We start from the raw sequence: 16,127 nt of genomic DNA on the forward strand, positions 1-16,127 counted from the left end.
CCCCCCTCTCTCTCCCTGTCACCCCCTCTCTCTTTCTCTCCCTGTCACCCCCCTCTCTTTCTCGCTCTCTCCCTGTCACCCCCCACTCTCTCTCTGTCACCCCCCCTCCCCGTCAACCCCCCTCTCTCTCTGTCACTTCCCCTCTCTCTCTGTCTGTCACCCCCTCTCCCTCTGTCACCCTCTCTCTCTTTCACCCCCCCTCTCTCTGTCTGGGGGGGCGATACAGCCAAGGGCGTTGGAGTACGCCTCTGGGGGTTGAGGATTCTGATGTGAAAAGTGGAAGAGGACCCCGATGTGAAAAGTGGAAAGGGTTGAGAAAACCGATTTGAAGAGTTGATGGGGCTGAAGACCCAGGTGTCAAGGTCTTACCTTGCCCTCCTGTTGGCAGCCATCTTGGACATTTGCAGACTGCTGCCTCTTATAAACTCTAATTGCATCATCACTTGCCTGCTGCCTGGGTGACGCACAGTGATGATGCTGCACACCTGACTATATCTATCACCTGATGGGTTGCAGTCCTTGCCCTTGCTTTTGTGCTCCAAGGTGCATCTCTACTAGCAGTCTTCTGTTCTCTGTGTTCCTCCGTGTATGACCTGGCTTGGCTGACGACTCTCCTGGCTCTCGACCCCGCATCGCCAGACGACCCGCTTCTGGACTCGACCCCGGCTGGGATGACTACCCACTTCTGGACTTGACCCGGGCTTGTTCCTGCGTTTATTGTTGTATGCTCCAATAAACTGCTTTATTTTACCTGCATCCCCATGTGGTCTGGTTTCCTGGTACCTTGACACCAGGTGTGAAAAGATGTGGGGCTGAGGACCCAGATGTGAAGAGGAGGGGCTGAGGGCTCTGATGTGAAAAGATGGGGCTGAGGTCTCCGATGTGAAAAGATGGGGCTGAGGGCTCCGATGTGAAAAGATGGGGCTGAGGGCTCCGATGTGAAAAGATGGGGCCGAGGGCTCCGATGTGAAAAGATCGGGCTGAGGGCTCCGATGTGAAAAAATGGGGCTGAGGGCTCCGATGTGAAAAAATGGGGCTGAGGGCTCCGATGTGAAAAGATCGGGCTGAAGGCTCCGATGTGAAAAGATCGGGCTGAAGGCTCCGATGTGAAAAGATCGGGCTGAGGGCTCCGATGTGAAAAGATCGGGCTGAGGGCTCCGATGTGAAAAGATCGGGCTGAGGGCTCCGATGTGAAAAGATCGGGCTGAGGGCTCCGATGTGAAAGTGTGTGTGTGTGTTATGGGAAGGGGGGGCTGGGGACTATGATATGAAATTAGGAGGGGGGACTAGAAACTCTAAAGTAAATAGGGTGGGGTGAGGACTCTGATGTAAAGAGGGGGAATGGGGACTATGATGTGAAAAGGGTGGATAGTAACTTGCTGTGAAAGTAGGAGGGCTGTGGGCTATGATGTAAATTGGGTGTTCTGAAGACTGATATGAAAGACGATGGGTCTCCTACAGCCTACCAATAGGAGAGCTCTCTATACCTGTGCCCCCTCAGGGGTTTCCTACAGCCTACCAATAGGAGAGCTCTCTGTACCTGTGGCCCCTCAGGGGTTTCCTACAGCCTACCAATAGGAGAGCTCTCTGTACCTGTGCCCCCTCAGGGGTTTCCTACGACCTACCAATAGGAGAGCTCTCTGTACCTGTGCCCCCTCAGGGGTTTCCTACGACCTACCAATAGGAGAGCTCTCTGTACCTGTGGCCCCTCAAGGGTTTCCTACAGCGTAACAGTAGGAGAGCTCTCTGTACCTGTGCCCCCTCAGGGGTTTCCTACAGCTTACCAACAGGAGAGCTCTCTGTACCTGTGCCCCCTCAGGGGTTTCCTACAGCCTACCAGTAGGAGAGCTCTCTCTACCTGTGGCCCCTCAGGGGTTTCCTACAGCCTACCAATAGGAGAGCTCTCTGTACCTGTGGCCCCTCAGGGGTTTCCTACAGCCTACCAGTAGGAGAGCTCTCTGTACCTGTGCCCCCTCAGGGGTTTCCTACAGCCTACCAATAGGAGAGCTCTCTGTACCTGTGGCCCCTCAGGGGTTTCCTACAGCCTACCAATAGGAGAGCTCTCTGTACCTGTGCCCCCTCAGGGGTTTCCTACAGCGTAACAGTAGGAGAGCTCTCTGTACCTGTGCCCCCTCAGGGGTTTCCTACGACCTACCAATAGGAGAGCTCTCTGTACCTGTGGCCCCTCAAGGGTTTCCTACAGCGTAACAGTAGGAGAGCTCTCTGTACCTGTGGCCCCTCAGGGGTTTCCTACAGCTTACCAACAGGAGAGCTCTCTGTACCTGTGCCCCCTCAAGGGTTTCCTACAGCCTACCAGTAGGAGAGCTCTCTCTACCTGTGGCCCCTCTGGGGTTTCCTACAGCCTACCAGTAGGAGAGCTCTCTCTACCTGTGGCCCCTCTGGGGTTTCCTACAGCCTACCAGTAGGAGAGGTCTCTGTACCTGTGGCCCCTCAGGGGTTTCCTACAGCTTACCAATTGGAGAGGTCTCTGTATCTGTAGCCCCTTAATGACTTCACACTGTCTACCAATAAGAGAGCTCTCTGTGTACTTGTGGCCCCTCAGCGGCACACTCTGTACACACAATACCTATAGGAAAGACTCCCACAGCGCACAAAACCCGCCAGTGTCTCGGCAAGTTCCGGAAGGGCTCGGAATGCGATTGTCACCACCCTCGGGCTTGCAGAAGTTCGTCAACTTTCGGAATCCATCGAGAACTTTCGGCTTCTTCCGGGAAGGCGAAGTGAGCGAAGCGAGAGGTGAGTGTACAATTCCTCCCCGCACCTTGTCCTGGGAGCCCGGGGGGTGACAGCTGGCTACGGCACAGGTAATGGTCAGTGGCCGGGATTGGGGGGAGACGGGATAGGTGTAGTGTGAAGCTGTAGATTAGTAAACGGGGTGTGTGCAGATAAAGGTGGAGCGGCTGCTCTCTTTATCACTCTGTACTCTACTAGTGATGTGCAGGCGGAGCGCCTCTGTCTGGGAACTTGTTACTTCTTTCAGCTGCAGGAGCTGGCTGCCCATCCAGTGATCGGTCATAGAGTGATCATTGATCGGTCATAGAGTGATCATTGATCGGCCATCCAGTGATCATTGATCAGCTGATCCAGTGATCGGTCATCCAGTGATCATTGATCGGCCATCCAGTGATCATTGATCAGCTGATCATTGATCGGCCATCCAGTGATCATTGATCGGTCATCCGGTGATCATTGTTTGGCCATCCAGTGATCAGCCATCCAGTGATCGACTGATCAGCAGCAGTTCCTATTGATCTGATGGGAGACAAGGATCGTGTGGCTGCCCTTTAGCACTCCCTAGTCTAGAGTTTCCCTGTTGTGTGCCTAGCATATCCAGCATCAGAAAAAAAAGTGTCACCTGTACTGCAAGTCCTGGCATGTACAATACTCTTATCTTTTTTTTTTTCTTTTCTTTTCTTGGGATACTAATTGCATATACTTGTTTATTAAGGTATCCAAAAAGCAAGCCAAAAGAGACCTGTTGGAATGCTATAGGGAAGGGAAGTAGGCAGGTCAGATCATGTGACCACCAAAAATGGCATTGGTTACAAGAGGGATGCACTTTGACTTATTGGCAGAGCTTATCCCCTTTGCTGGTACAGAATCAAGATTTGTTGGTAGAACATCAAAACATTGCGGAGGAAAGGGCTGATCACACTTCTTTCCTCACCTGTGATCCTGATGTATTTAATTGTTGTTAATAAAGAGTGGGCCCATGTCTGTCTGTAGGCAGGGAATGCCTGTCTGATCCAGGCAGTGTCAGTGTGAGTAGATGTGTGCACATGCTGATTAAAGAGCTGTGTCAGTATGTCTGCAGAGAGCTAGAGAGATGTCTCTCTAATAAGCAGATTAAAGCCAAGTTAGTGTCAGACTCCCTGGCACCGAATTCTTTCTGGATGCCCAGGTGCAGTGCACTAGATTAACTTGTCAGTCCAGGCGTTTGGTGTTAATAATGACACACTTGGACTATCGTTCACCCCCCCACTGTTATTTGCTGACTTATAAAATCTATAAATTATCATTAGGTTCTCCGGTTGCCTGTCTGTACTGGTGATTCTCAAAAATTCATGTCCTGAACATCTGGAGAAGATCTTCTTTGAGAAACTACAGGAGAACATGGCAAGCGGTGGCTACAGGTCACACATCCCACCTTCATCAAACACCACCGATTTCCTCGAGGAATGGAAAGCCAAGCGGGAGAAGATGAGGGCAAAGATGTACGCAGCCGAGCTGGCCGCAGCAGGGGCTGCTGGAGCAACTGACAATGGCAATAAAACTAGTGGCGAAATGAATAATAACAGTAGTAGTAGTAGTAATAATATACCCAACAGCAATAGCCAAGCATCTGCATCAGTAATTAAAGTCCCAGCTATAAGTAGGACTGTGGAGGAACCGCAGGTTACCGTGGTGGCTGCACCAAAAGTCTCAGCGCCCTTACAAGATGGCATCATGGGAGGAACAACACCGGAGGAGCCTCCACCACCGGCATCCCAGGAGAGTTCAAGTAAAGCTAAGGATAAAGGGAAAAGTTTTGGCCCAAGTGCAAGAAAGGGTAAAGGGCAGATTGAGAAGAGAAAGCTGCGGGAAAAGAGAAGGTCCACAGGAGTTGTCAATATACCCTCCGCAGAGGTAAGTGATAGGGAAATGTGTCACTATATTACTTGTCTTTGTGAATTCCAGTATTTGTATATACATAAAGATATGGTGAAACAGTTCAGAGCTGTTTGCTCTGTTTCATCCTTTTCATGATCTACCTTTTTATGCATGTTCACATTTCACAAGCAATCAGGCTAATGGGACCTGGCTAGACCTCGTTCTCATCTTGGTGGGCCATAAATGTTCAGAGTTCAGGAGGGAACAGCCAAATTTCAATCCTTCCTGTTCAGAAGAAGTTGATTGTAAAGCCCTGTACACACGCACAGATTGTTGTCCGACCGATCGGCCGTCTTTTGTCCAGTGTTGTTTGTTGGTTGAAATCTGCTCTAGACTTGCACTGGTCTTTTGTTGGCCAACAAAAACCAACTTCAGAAGTGATGTTATGTGATGGTTGACTTTCCCTGTGTTTTTTCTTCTCTGAGCATGCCCAGTCTTGCTCATCTGATTTTTGTCTGCCGAAATCTGTACTGACTGAGGAACAATCAGCCGTTCTGTTGTTGGCCAACAAAAATTTTATAGCCTACACACCAGATTTTTTTCGGCCGAAAAGTCGCAGTCGGTTGTCGGAAGCATCATACTAACAAGCCTACAATCGGCCGATCGGACATTGGCCGACAATTTACGGCCAACAATCTGTGCGTGTATACAGGGCTTTAGATCGACTTCAGTTGATCAAAAATGTTGGAGAACTTTTGCTGATCAGCAATTGGCTGCAGCCACTGTTCATTGTATTCTGACAGTGGAAGGTCCCACCATCAGAATACAATGTCCGGATAGAGGGGATTCCTCCATCCTCGTCGTTTCTATGGATGGTGGTATTTGTTGTGTGCTTATTTATTTATTTATTTATTTATTTATTTATTTATTGATTGATTGATTGATTTTTTTCCTACTTCAGCCCGTTGGATTAATGGGGGGAAAAAAGCTAATAATCTATGGCCAGCTTTAATCACTTGCTGACCTCCCTATAGCAGTAGCTCTGCGCAGGATCACACACATATATATTTATTAGTGTATTCTTGCACTTCCGTCTGCAGGGGGTGGGTGCCACTGGCGGGCCGCTTCTGCTGTTATTATTCACAGCAGAAGCCGATCTGCAGGTGCTAGGCACTCAATGTCTGCTGGCACCTGCCAGTCATTGGTAAAACACACAGAACGGGGATCTGCCTATGTGAACAAGGCAGATCTCTGTTCTGACGTGGGGAAGGGGGAGGGATGGATTTCGTGTTCCTGCAAAGTAGGGACTAAAATCCATGTCTTCTCCTAGTAAAAGTAGCACATACATTACACAAAAACACTGGCTAGGCACACAGTTAACCCTTTGATCGCCCTAGATGTTTAACCCCTTCCCATCAAGAAAAATGTCCATAGCCCTGCATTGGACGTAATGACACTGAGTAACAATCTACCATGAAGCATGGGGGGAATACCATCTGCTGTGGGAGTTGAGGGTCAAGTAAGTAAAAGTACTTTTGCTCTCCCCTAGAATAAACAAGCAGTTAATCCTTACAGCGCAGGTGCAGCCCCACTGCAAGTGAGAATTTTCAAATTTCCTGGAGTTTGGGCTATAAGGTCCAGCCAAAACTTTTTAGTTTTGTATAAAACCCCTGTTGAGTTTTTGCTCTAGGGCTGTGTTCGAGAGGTTACCCCCCTACTTCCGAGTCAGGAAGTGAAGAAAAATCTGCAACAGGAACACCAAGAGCAACCAAAAAATCTTTTTGGTTAGGTATACATATACAATAAAGAATTGATATAAAGTGAACCTGTGCCCAGATCATGCACAGTAAAGTATTTACAGATTCTAAACAAAGTAAAAGCATTTTAACCACTTGCCGACCAGCTGCCATAGGTTTACTGCGGCAGATCGGCTTTATTGCTTGAAACAACGTGCCTGTACGCAGTTTCGTGCAATAGCCAGTGGGGGCGCGTGTGCTGATTGGCCAGAGGGGGAGCCAATCAGCGGGTCCAGGGGACGCAATGTCCGCTGGCCATTTGCGATCGCTCCCTATAGAGATAGAACGGCGGTCTGCCTATGTACAGTAAACAAGGCAGACCACCGTTCTCTCACGGATGAACATAGGGATCCTGTGTTCCTGCTATTCAGGAACACAGGTCTCTGTATTCTTCTAGTGAGTCCATCCCCCACACAGTTAGGAAGCATCCCCTAGGGACACACTTAACCCTTTGATCGCCCCTGGTTTTAACCCCTTCCCTGCACTAATCTGTCTGCTGCAATGTCTCAGTCCCGCTACAAAAAAAAAAAAAAAATCGCTGATCACTACCATTACTAGAAGAAAAAAAAAAAAATTCAATAAATCTATGCCCTAGTTTTTAGACGCGGTAACTTTTGCGCAAATCAATCATTCTAAACCTGTTGGGATTTTTTTTTTACCAAAAATATGTGGCAGAAAACATATTGGCATAAAATTATGCAAAAATTAGATTTTTTGAATTATTTTTTTTTATTGGCTGTGTTTTATAGCAGAAAGTAAAAAATATTGTTTTTTTTTTCAGAATTGTCGCATTTTTTTTGGTTTTAGCGCAAAAAATAAAAACCTCAGGGGTGATCAAATACCGCCAAAAGAAAGCTCTATTTGTGGGGAAAAAGGGACATCAGTTTTAATTGGGTACAGCGTTGCAAGACCGCACGATTGTCAGTTAAAGTAACGCAGTGCCGTATCGCAAGAAATGGCCTGGTCATTAAGGGAGTAAAAACTTCCGGTCCAGAAGGGGTTAAACAGGCTATCCCTGACCTCTGTATCTGTAGGCATTGTAGAAAAACTAATTTTTAAACTTCACAACACAGGCATGTTTTTGGGTTTTTTTAGAGAGCAAATTCTTGCCATCCTGCCAGACCTCTCATGTAAACACATGGAAGTTATTTCCTAGCTGTCAGAAACAGACTGAAATCTATCTTCAGAATCTTTGAGGCTCTTAGAGGATGAACAACTTCACATTAAAAGCAGTTAGGGAGGCTTGTTTTTGAAGGTTTTTTTTTCAACAGAACTTTGGGGGAAAAAAGACAAAATCTACCTTTGTAGGTGCTCCCCCCTCCCCTCTTCCCCACACTGCAAGGGTTAAATGCTTGTTTAGCCTAAGGGATGAGAACTAATACTTACCTAATTCCTGGCTTCAGCAAACTTTCTTCTTACCCATACCAGTAAAATCAGTCTGTATATGCAGTAAAGCATGCTTGTTATACTCACTGTGGAACCTAAGAGGTTAACCCTCCACATTGTGTAAGAAGGCTGTTCGATACTGTCGTCTCTGATCCTCCCCTTCTTCCATTGTCTCCCAATTCATCCTTTCTGATAATACAGAGCCTTTGGAGTCACTCTGCACATGCTCAGTTTGGTGTGCATTGCTAGAGAGTTTTTTTTTTTCTTGGTCAGCACAGGGCCTATCAGCACTGCCCAGACAGAGGGTCAGGGGTCCTTCAGGCCCATATGACAATCAGGGGAGAACGAAAACCCCTCCTAAAAGGTTTAACCAGTGCTCGGTCGGACAAAAAGAAGTCACAAGACTACAATATACTGCTGATGAGAAATGGTATTTAGCCATTTATATTTACTAAAATGCAGGGTCTTGGGATTAGTAACACTTTAACCACTTGCTGACCACACGCCGCATGTATACTGCGACAGGTTGGCTCGGCTGCGCGAATCGCCGTACCTGTACCAGCAGCACGTACCCACCCCCACTAGGCAGTGGACATGCTAATCCAAGGGACCGGCGGCAGCGATTGCCGTCGGCCACCCGCAATCGCTCCCCTCTGAGAGAACGATGGTCTGCTGTTGTAAACACAGCTGACCATTGTTCTCTCTGAAATGATCACAGAGCGCCTGTGATCCTTCTATATAGGATCACAGGTCTATGTTCATTTCACAAGTCCCTCCCCCATACAGTTAGAAAACACTCCCCTAGGCTTAACCCTTTGATCACCCCTAGGTTAACCCCTTCCCTGCCAGTGTCATTATTACAGTAACAGTGCATATTTGTAGCACTAATTACTGTAGTAATGTCACTGGTCCCTCCAAAAGTGTCAAAAACATCAGTCAGGGGTCAGATCTGTCTGCCGCAATGTCGCAGTCCCGCTAAAGATCGCAGATCTAGTAACAAATAAAAATGACATAAATCTTTCCCCTAGCTTGTTGACGCTATAACTTTTGTGCAAACCAATCAAAATACGCTTATTGGGATTTTTTTTTTTTTTACCAAAAATATGTGGCAGAATACAAATGGGCCTGAAAGGATGAAAAAAAATTGATGTCATATAGCAGAAAGTGAAAAATATATTTATTTTTTTCAGAATTGTCGCTCTTTTTGCTTATAGCGCAAAAAATAAAAAAATCACACAGGTGATCAAATACCACCAAAAGAAATCTCTATTTGTGGGAAAAAAAGGACATCAATTTTATTTGGGTATAGCGTCGCACGACCGCGCAATTTTGCGTTAAAATACGCAGTGCCAAATCGCAAAAAATGACCTGGTCATTAACCACTTTACCACCGGAGGATTTTGCTGTCTTCCGTCCAGGCCACTTTTTGCGATTCGGCGCTGTGCGACTTCAACTGACAATTGCACGGTCGTGCGACGCTGTACCCAAACTAAATTTACGTCCATTTTTTCCCACAAACAGAGCTTTCTTTTGGTGGTATTTGATTACCTGTGCGATTTTTACTTTTTGCGCTATAAACAAAAAAAGAGCATTTATTTTGAAAAAATAACAATATTTTTAACATTTTTTTTTATATGAAATTCCCCCCAAAAAAGATGTAAAAACCAATTTTTGGCCAATTTGTTTTCTGCTACCTATGTTTGGTAAAAAAAATCGCAATAAGCGTATTTTGATTGGTTTGCGCAAAAGTTATTGCGTTTACTAACAAAGGGAAAGATTTCTGTCATTTTTGGTGTTTTTTTTTTAACGCGTAATGGCGGCGATCTGCGTTTTTCTTTCTTCTTTTTTTTTTTTTTTTTTTTTTTGCGGGACTGCGACATTGCGGCGGACAGATCGGACCCTTGACTGACATTTTTGACACTTTTGGGGGTACCAGTGACATTACTGCAGTAATCAGTGCTATATATTTGCACTGTTACTGTAAAAATGACACTGGCAGGGAAGGGGTTAATTTTATTGGAGAGGGAGGGGTTAATGTATGCCTGGTGCTTACTGACGTGTAGGGGGGGAGGTGACTGAGTGAGTCATGGACAGATCAGATGTCCAGCTATGCTGAACAGTCCGATCTGTCACTCCCTGTCACTATGGAGATCCGCCCGCTTGTGTTTACACAGGCGGGCGGATCTCCACACTAGATCCCCGGCGATCGGGGCAGAGCCGCTGCTCCTCCCCTGGCCCGACTCCCGCTGTGAATGAAAACAGCGGGAGCGGGCCTCCGGCGCCGCCCAGAAGGGGGAGTGTCTGACGACGTAGTACTACGTCGTCAGACGATAACGAGCCACTCTGCCGCTGTAATATTACTGTGGGCGGTGGTAAAGCGGTTAAAGGGGCAAATCCTTTCGGTCCAGAAGTGGTTAAATGTCTATAGATTGGGCACATGTGCAATTTAACTTTTTTTTTTTTTTTTTTTTATAGAAATCATGTCTGGTTATTGGCAGTTGGTGTATCTGGATACCATCTTATAGTAAGGCTAAGTTCACACTTAAATCGGATGCGGATCACAGCAGGGGTCCGGTCAATATTCTCAGTTTCAAAAACGAATCAGGCACGACTTTTTTGCCTGAAACTGAGCCAAAGACACACAGGACCCCTGTGTAATCCACTCCGCAGCAGCCCCGGGGATGTGTGAATTGGCTCCATTCAGAGCCAGGCACTCTCCTGTCATGCAAATTTGATGCAGGGAAACTCGCATCCAATTCGCACTAGTGTGAACCCAGCCTAAGTGAGTGAAGTTCTCTAATGGTTCCCCTGAACTAGTAAAAACTAGCCAGGGATTCTAATCCTTCTAAGCGCAATTAAAAAGAAAAAATGTTTTGACGTGATTTACGCTTTGAATTATTTTATTTTATCATTTCTGTGGCCACTGTCAGCCCTGTATAAACCTTATGTAGCATCAGCGCATACAGCACTATGATTCGTCAGTGGTACGGGGACTTCCTGTCTGCTGCCGAAGAAAGCCGGGTCAGGCTGAACACTGCACAACTGTTCGTAGTAAGCCCTGTATTTTTATCAGCAATAACTAGACTTCCTTTAATTAGCTGAGGTGGAGAGATGGTCAGATGACATCAAAATCTCTACCTCAGCCAATCAAACGAAGCCTTGTATTCACCAATAAAATTCAAGACTTCCTGTGAACGGCTGAGCAGCGCTACATGATTTTGTTCCAGCAGTAGAAGAGATGTCTCCTTACTTCTGTCAGAACATATAATCTACATAGCTGATGGTACATACAGTTTATACAGCTGTGACAGTGGGCACAGAAATTAGTAAAAGAAATTGGGCCAGCTTGGCCCAATTTTAAGGGTAACGCCACAAGAAAACATGAGCTTTAATGTCCATAGAGCACTTCACTACAAAGTTTAGTTTTAGCAATAAAATGGTCACTCTTAGGAACTCCCAGTTAGTCTTCTATTGTAGGTTTTAATTCTAATTTTTCCTCTCGTTTTTATGTCACTGCATTCATTCTTGTTGCATAAATCTTGCTCTTTTCTGCCACCTTCAACTGTTTAAAGAGTGTCAAAGGGTATGTCAGCCCAGGCTGTGACTGGACAGTGAAAGGAGAAGCAGCACAGTGATGAACTCCTCTCTCTGTCATTCTGATTGCTTCTCCCATCAATGTACTTTTTGTTAGCACACAGATTGGCTTCTTGTGCTGCTTCTTCCTCTCACACTTCATCCCTGCTGTACAGAGACTGCAAAAGGCTGTTACTTGATCATAATCAGGTACTTGCACTGCTTGCAAAAAATACATTTAATGATGCATCAATGATTACAGAGCTGCACAAATATGTATTTTTCTGTCTAGAGTTCACTTTTATTTTTTCTTACGCACATATAATGCACATATCTTAGATTGTGGGAGACATTGTGCTATGGCAGGCTGCATCTATCAGACTTCTGGTGACTCCTTATTAATGACTCTCAAATGGAAAAGTCAAAGGGCTTTTTCACACGAGCGCTCCGATCAGATCCGCCTGTCATTTTTTTTAGGCGGATCTGATCGAATGCTCCATGCATCCCTATGGGGCAGCGGATGTCAGTGGAGACATGTCCGCTGCCATCCGCATCCGATCCTGTCTGTGAAATCCGGACGGGTGGAAACCCTATTTTCCATCAGTCCAGGGGATCGGATGAGAGCAGGCTGGGGGTCTGCTCTCATACGATTCCCCCATAGAGATGCATGGGGCTCTTGACATCTCCCTCTCCGCACACAGAGCGGAGAGGGAGATGTCACCTTCCTGCTCAGCGGGGATCTGTGTTTACGATCCCCTGCTGAGGAGCACAGATCCGCTTATGGAGGCAGACCATGTGAAAGAGCCCAAACTCAAAGTAAATAAAGCTACATAAAAGGAAACCATAAATATTTTATAAGTAAGTCTACACTTTTTTTTTTTTTAATAATTTAAGGCAAATATTCAGATTCTAATATAGGCCCAACTGAAGAAAAAACGGTCTGCAGAGTAATTCTGAATGGGAGTGGCATTTCCATTATTAATCAGCTGATGCACTTTCAGTATTCTAATGAGGAAAGCTGCAAGGTTTGCATCTCTTAAGAAGTGATTAACCCTATTGAAGTATTTCCCCGAAAACAAAATGTTTGTTGCAGAGGATGTCTAAAATCTATCTAGGAGCAGACTTCTGGGAAAATCAGCGAGCCAATCGCATAAGCAGGAAATTACGATTTTTGGGAGTGTTCCAGACACCAGTGCTGTACAGAACACCTCCAAGTAGCCATATTGCATTGAATTTTTCAGAAAATTACAACTCTTCAAAGTAAAAAGGAAAGGTAATTTTTATAACATTCAATTACAATATGGCTTGTGTATAGATTGTATATATTATATGCAATGCTACAATTATATGCTATATTATTATTATTTTTATTTTTTTTCCTCTACGTAAGTGAAGTTACCCTTTAATGATAGACTCGCATAAGTAATCGTAAGAGTTGATTCTTTGAAGTAAAATCTCCTGCGCTCAAGTGTGTTGCTGGCAGCTAGGCTCTTGCTGCCCTCTCAGGATGAATGGGTAACCATAAGCACTAAAAACATAGAAAAACCAGAGACAGGCGCACCGACCTATTGCAATATCATAAGACATTTATTGGAAAATTGAAAGGAATGCCATACATTATACTCACAAACGTATGCTGAAAATACCAACCAAGAGGACCTCCAGGACAAGAATGCTTTTCAGTAATGCAGGGGGACTGGAAGGTGTCCGTGCTGATGGGGCTGACACGTTTCAAGGGAGAACCCTCTTCATCAGAGTTGACTCTGATGAAGAGGGTTCTCCCTTGAAACGCATCAGCCCCATCAGCACGGACGCCTTCCAGTCATCCTACATTACTGAAAACCTGGAGGTCTTCTGATTGCAAAAGAAGTTTTTACATGCATATTTTCAGCATAGTTTTAACGTTTGTGAGTATAATGTATGCCATTCCTTTAAATTTTCCAATAAATGTCTTATGATATTGCACTAGGTCGGTGTGCCTTTCTCTTGTTTTTCTATGATTTTTTGAAGTGTTTAGGCTTGAACACAATATAAGAAAATTGGGCGAGAATTTTCATCCAAAGAACTTTTGTATGATTTTCCTATAGTGTGTACACAACTTTCTACAGCCAATTCTGAACGAAAATTTCCAAAGGGACAAGTGCCAAAAGTTTTCTTGTACAGGAACAGAAATAAACGATTTTCTCTTAATATGTACCTAATAAGAAACGAAAGGCTGGGCATGATCAGAAACCATACACATCGGAAAGAAAAAGGCCTTTGTCGTACGAGAATTTTTGGCACTAGTTTTCTTTCATCGATTCTGATTTGCTTTGAAACAACGAGGTAAACGAACGTTCGTTCGCCCAATTTTCTTTTAGTGTGTAACCCACTTTAGCTTTTGCTTCCAAGAGACTTTAGTGCTGCTGTTATGTTTCACCACATTGCTGGATTTAAAAGGTTTAAACCATGCAATACCACGTCACCATAAATCACCACGTTAAGGGTTTCCCCTACTAATATACTGGGACTATATTTACTGGCTATTATCTTGTAATGCTTCCTGAGTCAAAAGGTTTTACAGTTTAATAATATGTATCCTAAAAGTCATCACAAGTCATTTTGTAAGCTTCACTGACGTCAATGTGCATAAGCAACAGCCTATGATATATAAATGATACTTCATCTTGTTTGACATGACTGTAGAAGTTATGTAGCCACTTACAACTGTGTAAAATTTACAATGCAGTAAGAATGTATAGCGCTGTGTCTGCTGTTTGTCTTTTACAATTTGAACCCTGCTTAATACTGCCATTTTTCCAGGTTGTATGTACAGTGCGACACCTAAAACAACTGTTTGAAATACAGTGCTATTCAGGCCTTTGTGAGTGAGAAAAGTCAACGTGACCTGCACGTCTACATGTTCTCTCAGTCATGTGACCTGTGTTGACGTGCATATGGAGGATTGACATTCGTTAATGTAATTTGCAAATTAACACCAGAAGTGGTATTAGTTTATTTTCACACATGGGTGGTTTTTAAATCTATCTAAATTTGACTTCAAGTAAGAACTCTGGTCTAAAAAAACAACAAAAAATAAATAAACACCAACATATTTACAGTTTTGTAATTAGTTAGTTCGTAACTGTAAGTGTCGGTTCACACTGATTCCGATATTCAAAAAGGGCCAGAGACATATCCCGGGAAATTATAGGCCTGTCAGTCTGACATCAATAATATGTAAACTTTTGGAGGGGATGATAAGGGACTATATCGTAGAGTATGCTAAAGACAACAACATCATCAGTAGTAACCAGCACGGGTTTACAAATGGGCGTTCTTGTCAAACCAATCTCTTAGCATTCTACGAGGAAGTGAGCTGTGAGCTAGATAGGGGGAGACCAGTGGATGTGGTGTACTTGGATTTCGCTAAGGCGTTTGATACAGTTCCCCACAAGCGCTTAATTTATAAAATAAGGTCTGCAGGTATCGACAGCAGGGTTTGCTCTTGGATACGGAATTGGCTAAAAGGCCGTGTCCAAAGGGTAGTAATAAACAGCGCATACTCAGACTGGTCTGAGGTAGTAAGCGGGGTGCCCCAGGGCTCAGTCCTGGGACCAGCCTTGTTCAATTTATTCATAAACAGCATTGAGGAAGGGATCAGTAGTTCGTTATCAGTTTTTGCAGATGACACAAAATTGGCCAGGGCAATAACTGCACAGCATGAAGCAGATATCCTACAGAATGACCTGGACAAAATTACGGAGTGGGCAACGACATGGCAAATGAGGTTTAATGTGGAGAAGTGTAAGGTTTTGCACTTGGGGACCAAAAACATAAAAACACAATACACGTTAGGAGGGGAACCCTTGGGGGAATCAAAAATGGAGAAAGATCTGGGAGTCTTAGTTGATGATAGATTAGGCAACAGCATGCAATGCCAAGCGGCAGCTTCCAAAGCCAACAGAATATTAGCATGCATAAAGAAAGGGATGTATTCCAGAGATAAGACTATAATCCTTCCACTTTATAAAACTCTGGTCCGACCGCATCTGGAGTATTCTGTCCAGTTCTGGTCGCCAGTCCTCAGGAGGGATGTGTTGGAGCTGGAGAAAGTCCAGAGAAGGGCAACTAAACTGATTAGGGGGTTGGAGGACCTTACCTATGAAGAGCGGCTGCAATCGCTCGATTTATTTTCCCTGGAGAAAAGACGTCTGAGAGGGGACATGATAGCAATTTATAAATATCTTAATGGGGATCTCAGCTTAGAAGAAAAGCTGTTCATTCGAAGGAATTGCATGAGGACTCGAGGACATACAATGCGATTAGAGGAGAAGCGTTTTAACCTCAGGCAACGTGGGGGGTTCTTTACTGTTAGGGCTACAAGATTGTGGAATTGTCTACCACAAGAGGTGGTTTCTGCGGGTAGTATGGTGACTTTCAAAAGACTCTTAGACTTACATCTCAAGGATCAGGAGATTGAGGGCTATGTTAGATGATTACAGTCACACACACCTACACAGGTTGAACTGGATGGACTATTGTCTTTATTCAACCTCACCTACTATGTAACTATGTAACTATGTAACACTATGGCGATCCGACTTCGGGTGTGACCTGGGAAGTCGCCGTGCACCGCGACTTTGGCACGACTTGCACGGACTTCACATAATGGAAGTCAATGCAAGTCGCTCCGACTTGTGTCAAAAGTAGTACAGGAACCATTTTCTTGAGTCGCTCCATTGACTTGAGTCGCTCCTATTAGAAGGGTAACCGTAGCAC

General features: G+C 44.9%; 1 protein-coding gene across 1 annotated transcript in view; it reads left to right on the top strand.

Annotated features, from left to right (window-relative positions):
- Window positions 1–2,655: 2,655 nt before the first annotated feature.
- The window catches only part of PAWR (pro-apoptotic WT1 regulator), a 162,199-nt gene continuing 148,727 nt past the window's right edge, over window positions 2,656–16,127 (top strand). Inside the window, exons 1-2 of the mRNA XM_082254984.1 lie at window positions 2,656–2,757; window positions 4,044–4,647. Coding sequence (XP_082111110.1) covers window positions 4,135–4,647 — 513 coding nt within the window. The 5' untranslated portion in view covers window positions 2,656–2,757; window positions 4,044–4,134. The remainder of the gene's footprint in view (window positions 2,758–4,043; window positions 4,648–16,127) is intronic.

This window comes from Pelophylax lessonae (assembly GCF_965119305.1).
Source record: "Pelophylax lessonae genome assembly, chromosome: 4".
NCBI classification, from domain to species: Eukaryota; Metazoa; Chordata; class Amphibia; order Anura; family Ranidae; genus Pelophylax; species Pelophylax lessonae.